Source organism: Xiphophorus couchianus, chromosome 22 (assembly GCF_001444195.1).
Source record: "Xiphophorus couchianus chromosome 22, X_couchianus-1.0, whole genome shotgun sequence".
Lineage (NCBI taxonomy): Eukaryota > Metazoa > Chordata > Actinopteri > Cyprinodontiformes > Poeciliidae > Xiphophorus > Xiphophorus couchianus.
Window position 1 is genome coordinate 15,688,036 of NC_040249.1, and position 13,875 is coordinate 15,701,910.

At 37.1% G+C, this 13,875-nt stretch overlaps 1 protein-coding gene across 1 annotated transcript in view; it reads right to left on the reverse strand.

Moving 5' to 3' along the window:
- Positions 1-1,344: 1,344 nt before the first annotated feature.
- kcnk12 (potassium channel, subfamily K, member 12) overlaps positions 1,345-13,875 on the reverse strand; it is a 34,855-nt gene continuing 22,324 nt past the window's right edge. The window contains exon 2 of the mRNA XM_028005898.1: positions 1,345-9,665. Within this exon, the coding sequence (XP_027861699.1) occupies positions 8,773-9,665 (893 nt within the window). The 3' untranslated portion in view covers positions 1,345-8,772. The remainder of the gene's footprint in view (positions 9,666-13,875) is intronic.

Sequence of the window (13,875 nt, forward strand, 5' to 3'; positions counted from 1 at the left end):
AAATACAAAACGTTTGAGAAAATAAAGTAAGAATAAAGGACCAATGTGTATATGGATTTGCTGCCATTTTTTTTTAGAAGGAAATTAAAATGAAGGTTTAATATAAGAATACAAATATGCTTATTTTGTTTAAGAGAAGAGAAGCTGATGATTGAAGAGCTAAGGTGTTCATTGTGTTCATCAGAGCGACAGCATGTGGAAGAAATTGCTCTGTAGCACCAACCTGAAGGTAAGAGTTTAAACAGTTTGTGTCCAGAATGTGTGGAGTCTGCAGAGATTTTAGGTTCCCTAAATACATTACAGATCTGCTGTTGTAATATCAAAATTCAGGTTCTGGGAGTGCAGAAGCAGCATTCAGCTTCTGTGCACCAAAAATCTGGAACAAACTTCCAGAAAACTGCAAAACTGCTGAAACACTGAGTTCCTTTAAATCTAGGTTAAATCTAGATACAGGACTTATGCAGTACTCTGCATCTATCACCAAAAATCACAATATTATACTTAGTTTTTAGCTTGAAGGTGACAGAAATCTTTTAAGGAGTATAAATAATTTTGCATTGGGAAATTGGCTTTGGAAATTCACACCAACAAGCTGCAGAGCTAATAACTCCATAACTGTTATTTATTGCTGATTTTAAAATTAAAATTTAAAAAATGTTTTTGATATATTCTGTTTTTACTCTGTTTTGTTCTAGTTTCTTCATAGAACAAAGATACGAATTTTACCAGCTGTAGTGTTTCAGATTCATTTTAAGGATATTTAGATTTTATTTACATGGTTAAGATAATGTTCTTGTTACAAAGTTATCAAACTAAATTTTTCGCTCTTTTGAGATGATAAAGCAAGACTATAATTGTGACAAGCTTCTGCTGCAAACAGTGTATAATTTTAATTTAACATTTTTTTTCTAGGGGATAATTTAAAACAAGGACTGTAAATTAAAGAAAAAAAAACAGTTTCTGTCTCAGGGGAATGTAGATAAAATCCCTCACATAAGCTCATTATTTAGCATGGTTTAGCTTTGTTTAATCCACACAAAATCCCAAGAATCCAAACGAGATCTGCAGCTTTTTGAAGCTTATGAGCAGACTTATTCTTGGCAGTAATTTCCTGGAATTGGTGCTGCCGTCTGAGAAAACTCCAGAAACATCATTAGGGAATCGTAATGCAATAATCATGTAACATCAGAGTTATTATAACAAAGATTTTTCAGAAAACTCTATAAATGGCTGAAAAATCTTCCCCTTTAGGCTGTCTTGAATCCTTCTACTGGCTAATTTTCTCTCATAAATCTTTTAAAACAAGCCATTAGCACAAAATAAGAATGAATAAAACAAGGAAAAGTCAGTATCATTATCATTTAATGTAACTCCTTTCTCATCTCATATAGGTTTCATTTTCCGTTACATAAATATAAAAGTACAATCATTTGTATAAATGTGCAACTTGCAAACTGAATTAATTTGCATACATTAACTGGATGTTACAGCATGAAGCAAGCAACATGAGACACACTGAGGTATGAAATGGTGCTGAGGTGAGTACAGTCACAGGTTAAAGTAAGATGGCAGAGTTTCTAAATCAAGAGTGTGGCTCCAAATCATCTACCTTTGTGGGAAAAAGAAGAAGGAAAAAGTCACAAATGTCCTTTAAATTTGGAAAATTAAAGTTTAAAGTTTTGAGCAGCCATGTTCAGTGGAGAATAAATCTAACAGATATGACTTTCAACCAACTTAATGTCATGAGCACTAAGAAGCTAGCACGCTCTTTCTTCGCTGAAATCCAAGAGAGCAAATTGTTATGCATCACACTGTGATTATGGAGGGAAATGCTAAATAAAAGATAATTCTGCCACCACTCTGTCAACCGCTCTGTCAACAAATTACATACTAACAGCATCTCCAGCCTTTTTTTCCATGTCAAGCTAATTGTTTTATTATCGTACTTGCCACGGAAGCATGACATTTTAATGAAGAGCCGCTGCCTACGGAGCCGTGTGAATACAGCGCAATATGTGTTTACAGGAAATAAACAGTGTCAGTGATCATTTCCAACAGTACAAGCCTGAATTAACACTGAAAACTTTGCTTCAACTCATGCAGCACTGCCACCAGGGCATGTTTTGTTGTGCGGCAAGTTGCGGCTCCCACTTTTGAATTTTGCATCGTCTCGCTTTAATTATAGGGTTTATTGAGAACCTGAATAAATTAATTAAAATGCAAACACATTGATATCCAAATTCAGAAGCGTTCCTGTTGCAGCCAAACACAAATGACTCTTAAAGACCAACCGTTTTCTCTCACAGAAGATACAGTGAACAGCAGGGCCATTAGAACCATTGTAATCAATGGAAATCAATTTTGCAAACTGCAAAAGGATTGTGAGGTACGACTTGCACAAGCTCTGCTTGTCATAAAAAAGAAAAGTGTTTGTTATATGCAATGACTTCTGTAAGGCAATTGATTTAAAGCCACACATGCATATAAGGTGACCAAATGTTACTCTTGATATGACTACAGCATCAGCCAGAAGTCTATATACACTCACCATAGACCTGAATGACATTTTAATTTCAAGCCTCTGTTGATTGATTTGAACAGTTCTTTTTTTTTTAGGTGGAATTGCTACACAAAAGAATAATCAAAATTTAAATTATTCTGTATGGCTTTTCTTTTTTAAAGCCATACAGGATTTGAATTTTAAATACAGCCTAAAAATATATACACACACCCCATTATCCTTGGATAAATGAACCTTATTAATGTTTAGATGAATCACAAAAGCTATCCAGGTAGATAAATGATTTATGGTCATCTGAAACAAAGTTTGGGCTGTTTGACCACAGTGGCAAGAAGAAAGCTTGGAGTGCGAAAGCTGAGGTTTTCAAACTTGAGAACATATGCAAGGTTGTGGCTGCATCATCCTGAGTGTCTGTTTTAGTGTTTCAGTGCTGCTAGATCACCTCCAAATTAATCAATAACAACTTAAAGGTGAGCAATTATGCTCCCTGGAACAGGTTAGAACAGGTCTGTGGGCAACACGGAACATGTTCATTATATTTTCTTGCACAAAATCTTTCTGAGATAATAAGATCTCTCTGCTGACCAAATGTCCTGGAGCTTTTGGGGTTGCTAGGCAACGGACTGGGCTTCACTGGGGTTGCTAGGTAATGCCAGTGATTTGTAACGTTACATTCCATAGGTTTTTGGCTACATTCACACTGTAGCCTGAAGTGACCCTATTCCAATTTTTTATCAAATCAGATTTTTATTTTTTATTTTTTTTTTGCTGTGGTCGTTCACACTTCCAAATATATGTGACCTATATGTGTTCTAAAGTGTGAACTGCAGACAAGTTGAAAGTGTCCCGCATTGCGCAGTAGAGGGCGCAGTAACTTCACACGTAATCAGTGTTTGTGGAAGTAAACATGGAGGTGGAGGACAGCTTACGATTTTGAAGTGGTTGGCCAACTGGAGGCAGCACTTTAACAACTTTATCCTGATTATGGACCTCCATGGTTGTTGTTTTTCTTCTCGCTTGCGAGTATCAGTATGACGTTTGTCAAGTTTCAATGAGGTTCAGGTTGGATGAATGCGAACTGGACTTTAGATCACATTTGAATCAGATACGTATCGGATATCCAAATGGCCTGGGTCGCATTCAGGAAAAAAAATCTGACCCTTGTTGTTCAGACTGTCATGAAAAGATCAGATACAGGTCGCATTACGACAAAAAAATTGGAATTGGGTCATGTCAGGCTGCAGTCTGAACACAGTCTTTGAAATGTCTTATTTTCTAGATCCCAAAATACATCAATTTATTGCCCAAAACTGACTGTGTGGGATTTTTAAGCTCTTATGTTGTTGTTTTTTTGAAGCAGTAGAAAATTGCTTTTTTGTGGAAAATATATGTACATTTTGCACAATACGTCCCTTTAAATCCTCAAGCTGCTTTTGGAAAGGATGTAGCATGCTAACATTTAAGTTTCTGGAACCGGCCCAACTTCAAACAAATTAAAAATCTTCAGGGTTTTGCTTAAAAGTCAAATTTATGTCATGAAGGTAACCATTTTAAATGAGTGCTACCACTTTTGAGAAGAAAAATGGTCAAATATTTAGCCAAAATTACACCAGGACCTGGTTGATGATTGCAAAAACATTTTTGATTAGTGGGGTTAATGTGTATATATTCAAGCATCTATTAAAATTCTTTTTACTGTGTGTATTACAGAAAATCCACAATAAGTTCAAAGTAAATTTCCTGCTTTTAAAAATCATCTAAGGTGCATTTTTGTGTTTTTTGTTGACAATAAAAATCATTAAACCGCTGTAGTCATATCATGATGAGTCTATACAAATATCTGAGTGCCACTGCTTGTATCTTTAAAAGCTTGACGTGTTTCAGTTTCAGGAAAAATACAGATTAAAACATGATCATATTTATTTAAACAGCATCTTCAGTAGAGCAGTGGCCTATATTCAAGAAATAATTCAAAGTAGTATCTTTTTCAGTCATGTGTAGTATGATCTGAGGGCACAAAATGCTAAAGAATGTCATCCTTTTAGAGAGTAAGGTTATGGATACACAGCAGCTGATTATATAGATGTACTGTTGAAGAAAGTAATGAAACCTCTGCCACTTTAACCTTAGTTCTTAGAGGAAAGGTGAAGATTTATATATAACATTATTTATTTTGTATTGATTGTTTTAAAGAGGTGTCAGCAATTCAACTCCTTCTAACCCTTGGAGACAAATTACACCAGGGAAAGTATCACTAGATTCAATGTGTAATTTGGTACAGAATACAGAATTCATATGACTGCTAAAACATTTTAGGGGTGTGTAAGTTCATTGCTGTAGTGCTGCTGTAAGCTTTAACACATCTCCACCTCAACATTAGTCTGTTTTTTGGGGAAATATAAAATATAAACTTGTTCCAATGAAAAACAGTAACAAACGTAACAAATTCTGTAAATTTTGAAATGTTTTGCTTTCATTCTTTTCTCGTATTCGTGCTTTTGCAGGATGGACAAATTCTGGTTCTTTTATTCCATTTTTCTGCTTAGTGACTGTATGACAGACAAGTTGAAGCAGAGACTTTGTTCCATATGTAGATATTTGAGCTATATGTAGAAAAATAGATTTGAAACAGTACTCTGTTTTATATACAGCTATGGCTTTACCATAATGGCATGCAGAAAAAAAAACAACAAAGCCAGGCCTGAAAATTTAACTACCTGAGTCATTTTCTCTATTCCTCTTGGTTGAGACTATAGGGAGCAAAGGAAATTATTCCGATCTATGCACTAAAACTCAGAGCTGCGAATTCAGTCCACACCCTATTGTGAACGGTCTTTAAAAGACATTCCAGTTCTTTACATATATACATTTATGACATGCCTGTTATTCACAGTGTAAGAGCAGGAGCAGCAGATCTGCAAAGAAAAGAAAGCAGGAAGGGGTTTGCTTCAGTGCATGCAAAGTCAAAGGAGAGATGATGGAGAAACACAGGAAAGAAAAAACCCCCGCAAAGTTCATTGAAGGACGTTAGATGTTGAAGATAGATGGCGGCAGTGGGTGAACCCGTGGCCGTAAATTTGCATTGAGCACGAATCTGGATCTGGAAGGGGTCGATTAATGCCGCCGCAACTTTCTGCTGCCTTCTCCCCCCCCTGTTACCCACATCACTGTCACCAACACAGTTCAGCTATAAATGTGTCCTCCTCTGTTGAGTCGATGTTTCCGAACATCAAACATCGCATGGCTTCATATCTCTAACACATAAATATCTCATAGAAACAAGAATTTCAAAGCCAGACTGTATAGAGGACTCAATGTTATCCAACAGCACCTTCACAATAAGGTGATTTTTTTTTCCTGAAGCAAATGAAATTAGTTTTCATGAGCAGTAAGAATAAAGCTTCAGATTTAAATTATGGCAAACAAAGGTTTGTCCGTAGAATAAAGAACGCAGGTATTCATAAAACATCTGGCTCCTGGTAGTGGGCATGCATCGATCCTGCTTTGGGGACTTTGCTGCAGGTAACCTTTTCTTAGAGAGATGCTGAGTCCCCAAGCTAAACATCATCAAAAATCTGTAGGTGTCCCTCTAAAGAGAAGTGAACATAAAACATCAAGAATGAGAATCTATCTTTAATATGTCTTGCAAAGCTGTAATATTTACGAGAGTGTGGCTGGACTGTAAAAGTTGCAACAACACCACTCAGTCTGCTGGATCTACTGGAAGATTTGAAGTTGAATGCAAATTTTTGTCATGTGTGAATACTTCTTTGAGAAGGTTTTCTTCCTTCAGCCTCTGTGTTGGCCATCGGTTCTTATTTAAATCACAAAACAGAAAGACTCTGCTGCCTGGAGATGCTCCGCTGTCTCTCTTTTATCTGCTCCAGGTTCACTGGTTTTGAATACTTTGTGATTTTTCAACCAGCTGAGTCTTTTCTAAAAGTACTTAAGATTTCCTCAGTTTTTTATGTGACTTTTATATTAGCTGACAACCTCTGAAGTGATCCTTCACCTCAAATAAATTAAGGTAGGTATTTTTCTAATTTGTACAATGTCTTGCAAAAATATTCACATCCCTTAAAACTGTTTTCAAATTAAAAGCACAAAGGTTATTGATCTTTGTGCAGATTTTAGACTTAGCACCAACACAAAGCAGTGCATTAGTGAAAGTGTAGGAAAATTACATTGTTCTATATTTCTTCTGACTCATGAAGAATACTGGGCTTTGACTAGGTCACTGTAAGACATGCATATGATTTGATCTAAGCAATCTTATTGTATGTTTAAATTTGTCCTGCTGCAAAGTGAAGCTGTCTCGCTTGTTTTGCTGCCTTTCACAAGTTTACTTCCAGGTTTGCCCTGGTTTTATCTCCATCTTGCCTGTACCTGCTTAAGGAAAAAATCTTCACAGCATGATACTGCCACCACCATGTATCACCATGAGATACCATATTTACGAGGATAAGTCTCACATTTAAGCACATTTTGCTTAAAGGCCAAAAAGCTAAATCTTGGTCTCATCTCACCGCAGCACTGTCTTCGAATGCCACAACATCCCTGCTGCAATAAACCAGAATAAAATGAATGATTAGTGACTCTAATCATTCACTAGAATGATTAGAGTCATTAGAGTTTAGAGTTTAGTTTTTGCTAAACTTTCTGACATACCAAGGATATATTTTAGCCTTTTGATTCAGGTGTTTTGGAGCAGGAATGTATTCAAAAGTTGCAGAGCAGTGGCTCTTGAGAAGTGGAGTTGCAGAGGTTTGTTTTAGATGTTTGGTGTCTTACTTTTGGCAAACTGCAAACAGGATTTATTTCAGATTTTCTTCCAGAAAGTTTTCTCTTGCTATTCAAACAAAAAGACTAGATTTCTAAAGGGCACAGCTGATAGTTGTCTTGTGAACAGATTCTCCTCAAGAGTTACCACGGATGTCTTGGCCGCTTTTCCAATTAATGCTCTCCTCGATTAATATTAATTCCAACTTTCAGATGATGGATTAGAATAGAGCTTCCTATGATTTATAATCTATCAGTGCTTTAAACTTCTTCATAACTTTATTCCTGACCTGGTAGAATAAAGGGAACTGAACAGTTTTCATTTGAAAAAATTTCCTTGCACTTTGCAGGTATGCACTGCTGTGGTCAGTCACATAAAATTCCTACAAAATACATTGAAGTTTGTGGTTGTACTATAATAAACTTTTAGTGCGGTAAGAGTACATTTGCAAGGCACTGAATCTGACAATTTTTGAAATCAGAAACAAATTTATGACCAAGCTTTTGCACTTGAATGTATCTCCTCAGCATCTTCAACTTATGCTCGGTATGTTTTCTCATTTATTTTGTTTTGCAAATACTTTTAAGATATTGCCATCAATAACTACTTAAACACTAAAACTCTTTATTATCCTCACTGTTAAGACTAACACATATGGCAGAGAGCAAGAAAGATTTGGATGGTGCCTTCTTTTACCCGACAAGTCGATGTCTGTGGCCACTCAAACATGTGCCTATAGCTGATAAGAAAGCCAGTCCCTCTCTAACATGAAATAGATTTTCATTCTTCAACTTTTGCCTTTCTTCCATCTGAGGAGAGAGGAAATGACCCTTTGTATCCTGTTGGTGTAGCAATAGAAAGGCATCCTATGCTACAACCCTGTTTTAATCAGCTACATCACGGCCATGCGGTGAAAGTCCACTTTTCACTGTTGGCCCCCGGAAAAGAAATCAATCATCACCAAAAGGATGTGGTAGGAGAGAAAAATATGGAAGGTTGAGAAATGGTGCAAAAATGCATGAGAAGTGTAATGCATAGATCAGTATGTGCTATATCATTCAGTGGTTATACTTGTTTTCGTCAGCATCCAATATGTACATTCAAATGACCTGGCAACACCCCAAGACAGTAAAAACTGTGCAGTTTGCTTCACTTGGCTTCTGTTCAGCTCAATGATTCAGCCATAAAACATCTGATGAGCTGACTGACTGCACCAAAGGATTCCAGCCAAGCTCTTTAGTGACTTGTTTTATTTCAGGGCTTTAGGTCTAGAATATGGTCACCATGCTTTAAGATCAGCTCTGTGATTCTCTCTTCATGCCGCCATCCTCACCGCAGGTTTGTAATCCCAGTGAGGAGTAAAAACGATATATCTCATGCATAACAAGTTATCCTTTCATTAGCATGTCAAACTTCTGTAGTGAGGCTTGAGAGGAGCGTGAATGATTTGTTTTCAGCCTCTCTATGCGTTCTACCTGGAGTTACTCGTCTCTGCCAGTCTGTTGTTCATGATGCCGAGCGCCCCGACTCCCCCAGAGAAACCATTATGGCGGGAGCTGCCGCAGACCGTTCTGGGGTATCCATTGGCAGACTCAGACAGCTGCTTCTGCATGATCGCCAGAGACACCTTGTTTGATGCTGCCAGGTCCTTCATGGAGATCATTTCCCCTGATAGTCTCCGTCCCTCAGTGTCACTATCGCAAGGCCCGTCTGATTCTGGCTGATGGTTGAAGCGACCCTTGCGACCCCTGGAGCCCGGGCGGATGGCATTTCGCCTCCCTAGGAAGGCGTTGGCCTTATTGCAACGTTGACAAAACAAACAGCTCATTTTCTCCAGCATCCAGTTGAGCACCTGCTTAATGACGATGGAAATGACGTTGAAGAGTGAGTAGATGCAGCAGACACCCATTAACATGAAGAAGAAGTTAGCCACCCTGTAGAGGCTTTGGTATTCGTAAGCGGCGCTCTGGCTGCTGACAAAGTCTCCGAAGCCAATGGTGCTGAAGGTGACGAAGCAGAAGTAGAGTGAGTCTAAGTAGGCCCAGCCCTCCACTGGGCTGTACATGGCCGACGCACAGCAGGAAATGGTAATGGCCGACAGTCCCAGAATCAGCATCACGTGATAGACGGAGGGCTTCCATCCCGGGAGAGAGTAGGCTGAGAAGTCATGTCGGATCCCCGGCGGAAGGAGACCGCTGTTCCTGATTCTCCTCTCCCTCACGGCCTTCATCACTACAGCCAGCAGAGTGATGATGCGCTCCAAGAAAAGGTTAAAGAAGAGGATAGTGGCAGCACAGCCCAGAAGTCCATAAAAAATTAGGAACACTTTCCCTGCAATTGTCACAGGCGTCGTCATCCCAAACCCTGCAGAGACATAAAGATATCACATAGTAGGTTTAAAAGCTGAGACAGAACACTTCTTTTGTTTAGGTTTGGGAACAGTTGAAATCAAAAAGGGTGTCCAGATATAAGCAAAAGGATTGTGTTGAGAATGCTGCGTTTCAATGTAGAAAAAATCTATTTAAACCTTGAATTTGATATTTACCTAACTATTGCAATGTTATTTGCAATAGATTAGACAAGAAGAAATAAAACCATAAAAAACCACAAGTTCCTGTTTTGACACTGACCTTAGTTTGGAAATACAAATTAAAATTTATACAACTTTTTGAGATACACATCAGTTTCAGACATATTCTTTTTGAGACATTGATTTGTTGGAAACAACAACTAAATTCCTATGCATTTAGTCTGACTTGTTGTCAGAGTTGAACAACCAATCTGCTGCCCACTGGCGAATGATCAGACACCTGATCGTCTCAAAGTTTGGCTGAAGGAATTAATTCAATTAGTTTGTGTTTCATTTCAGCACTTAAATGGTTAAGATAGCTTGAAAAACTCAAAATGTTTGAATGTCACCTGCATAAAGGTGATATAAGGGAACTTACTAATAATCTGTCCAAGGTGATGGGAAAAAAATAAGGGCACCAAAAGGGAACTTTGGGAAATCCCGCATATGATGGAGTCCAAACAGGAATTTCAGTGTCTTTTCAAAGAAAACTGATGATTTTCCTGAATAATTCCCATTATCTTTGTTGTGCAATATACTGAATGCACAGAGCTGAGCTGAGAATTTAATTTGTGAATATGTTTTATCTCCGCAGCACTATTATTTCACTTCTCAGTGTCTTCTGAGCAGCTGTCTCAGTTTAACTGTAGTGTTAAAGCTTCTTTCAGATCTCTTTGGCTTTACTGTGTGGCCAGGAACGATTACTCTGTAATGTTTAATGTCATGCTAATGAAAATCGGGGATGGAGAAGGTCAAATACCATATATTCTCTCAGCCATTTAACTGCCACAATTATAAAATAAATCACTGTATATATTTCCTTGACTGAAACAAATCAACTGAGCTTACTTCAATTGAATATATTAAACATTAACAAAATAGGAACGGCTATTTAAAAAAAAGAATAATGGTGCAGAAATAATAAATCTTTCAAGATCCAAAACCCACCTTGGATCCGTCTGTGGGAGTCACAGTTTCATAGCATGGAGTATATTAGTAATAAATTACATTAATGCACAGCCCCTTCCACACATATTGGCTCTCCTGGTAAAAATGTGTAAAAAGCCTTTAAATGAATCAATTTCTTTCTGCAGTAGGATAACTTTACACTGAAAATGTTTGAAAAAGTCAAATCCTTATTTTAAGTACATTAATTTAGAAAAAATTAGAAAAATTATCATTCTGAGAATAATGGTTTATAAAAAAACATATATGTGGTGCCACATTGATTAATAGCCATATTTTTAACACTTTGTACATCCGCAGTACCAAAAGAACAGGACCTTCTCCTGTAACATTTTGTCAGTGTGGTGTCTACAGACATATCCTTTTCATTCACTGGTCCCACTTCCACTTCTTCTCACTTCTTCTCAGACGCAAGGTAAAGATTTGTATTTTTTCTCATGACTACCAATATCAGAGTACTTGGGCGAGTAATGATTTTATGCAGTTGGACACACATCTGCATTATTTGAACAGGTTCTCTCGTCTTTCCCATTTTGCACAATGATTAGAAGCAAAAGGTCCAGAAGTCATGGGTTGTTAATTAAAAGCTCAAACACACTGTGATCAACTTTAAAATTAAGGAATAATTATAAACATTCCTTAATTTAAATGTATGTTACAGGAGTCACTTAGTTGTTTTTTTTACAATGTGTAATCATGCTGCTGCAATAAAATATTAATAATATTAATTAATTGTATTTATTATTTGAATTTAATTTATTTCAGCATTTTTTAAAGCATCTTTATCTGGAGTGCCAACAAGCATAGAAGGTGATATCACTTTCAAGTCATTCATTAGGGTCCACATGCTATATTTAAGCTTTATCTCCTTATTTTCTATTTTATGTTTATGATTGACAGTCAAAGCACATACAGTATCTCCCTTTAACTATTAAAATGACCTGATTTGTGGTTTCTGTTCCAGGCTCAATGTCAGGACACTTTATGTACAAACACACAGATATGCAGGGATTTATACTACGTTATGTCACATATCAACAAAGTAACAGATGTTATTTTTGTCAACAAATAAAATCGTGCTCAAATATCAGCAAGTTCACTTTCGGGGCAAGGTTAATAGATTTTCCCATCAACCGTTTCAGTCTCCTCAGAGCATTAGGCCAGATCGTTTTCCTCCTTTTTTCCTCCAACCATCCTTGTCAGGTAATAAATGGCATCAATAGCATGACAATACTTCTTTTATGATGGCCAAAATGGCTTTTTTGACCTTATCTCTGGCCGTGAAAACCACTCTGAAGCGTGTCTTTTGTTGACATGCCAGCTCATTTAGATCAATTTTGATTGATACAGATTGTTTTATAGACAAGAAGGAACACGGCTCGCTCACGTGTACAAAAACCAAACAAAAACGACTTTTGTACGTTACAGATACTGAAATGCCTGCTTTTATGACAGTGACAAAGTTCACCAGCAGACATCGAGGAAACTCCAGGGTGCAGAAGGGCGAAGGGTTCTGATCACCCAAATTGAGCCCTTCAGTGAAATCCTACTTCAGTGTTTTCTAGTTAATTAATTAGCAACCCAAGACTCTTTAACCTGCCTGAATCAGTGGGAAACAGATTACCTCTTCTGAGAGCTTGCAGAGACAGCCTTCCGCACCGTCTCTCATTACCAAGTAAATTACCTAAGAGAGGAAAAGGCACCAGGCATTGATTCGGTGTAGCATTTCAGAGCCATTACTCCAGACCACTGTGTCAAGACACATTAGGGGATAACATCCAATAATAGAAAGCAAAGCCCCAACTAAGCAAACACAAGCTTATTTGTTTACAAAGACATCTTTATTTGGACAATAAAGCTCTTAAATAAAGGCTACAACTGAAGCCAGCAGGAGGAAAATGGAGGTGCTGATCTCAGGGAAAGAGTTGAGATGAGTTATTTCATCCAGTGGAACTTGATAAGGCAGAAAATTATATGTGTGCTAATCCGATTCAGTCGGAGCCCTTGGAGAATATTTATTCATTAACATTAAATAAAGTATTCTCAACTCAACATGGAAAATGATGCTATGCCTCAGTGGCTGCACACATAATTACACACCAGAGCTTCAAGAAGGAGGAGAGTTATTTAGACGGTGTCTTTTATAACCATTAATTATGATTTGACAGTTTTTAGCAAAGGTCTGTGCTAAAGGTTTCTGCGATCTGAGGAGGGAGAATTTGAAGGAGTGAGATTAATAGATGATGGAAGAACACAATTTGATTTTATGTGTCTTTAAACGACAGACACATTTCATCAACAAACAAACACCACTGCTTTTTTTGCAGGTCAATTAAAAATCTCCTTGTAGATCAATAGGTCTAGTCAAAACAACATCTTATTCCTGCAGGTGGACATTCAAATATATGAGGCACAGGAATAAAATCAGTGAACCTTAGCTATTCATAATCAATCTTAAGGATAAAATGTTTTTTCATATTCAGTAAGTATTACTAATGCAACAATTTATATTAAAAAAAATACAACCAAAGTGGAGATTTCAGAAAAGTCTGTATTAGTGTTTATGTATGTGCATGTGGGAAAACAGAGATTTAGAGTCTGGGACAAAAAAGTATAGTATATATACAGTATATATAAGTTTATCAGACTGATTGATTTATGAACAATAAAATATTTTAAGGTAGCTTAACATCACTACAACAATGGAGCTGTGTCCTTTTAATGTCAACAACATACAATAAACCTCCAAGGCCTAATCCGTTCAATAGTTTCTGCAGAGCCTAAACATTAAAAATCTTTGACAGCCTTACATTTTTCACAAATCCCTTTGAATTGAAAAGACATTAATTCAAAGCCTCGGGTTATCATAACGGGTCGATACTGGACTGTAGTGGATCAAGCATTTAGGATGGATTTAACTGCCAGTAATCAAGTGTAAATCACCTGCGATCTACAGTTATCACATAACAATCTAAAATAAACAGCTCTCACTTCAGTGGCAAATTTAAATGGTACATTATGTTTCATATTAAAGCAGAG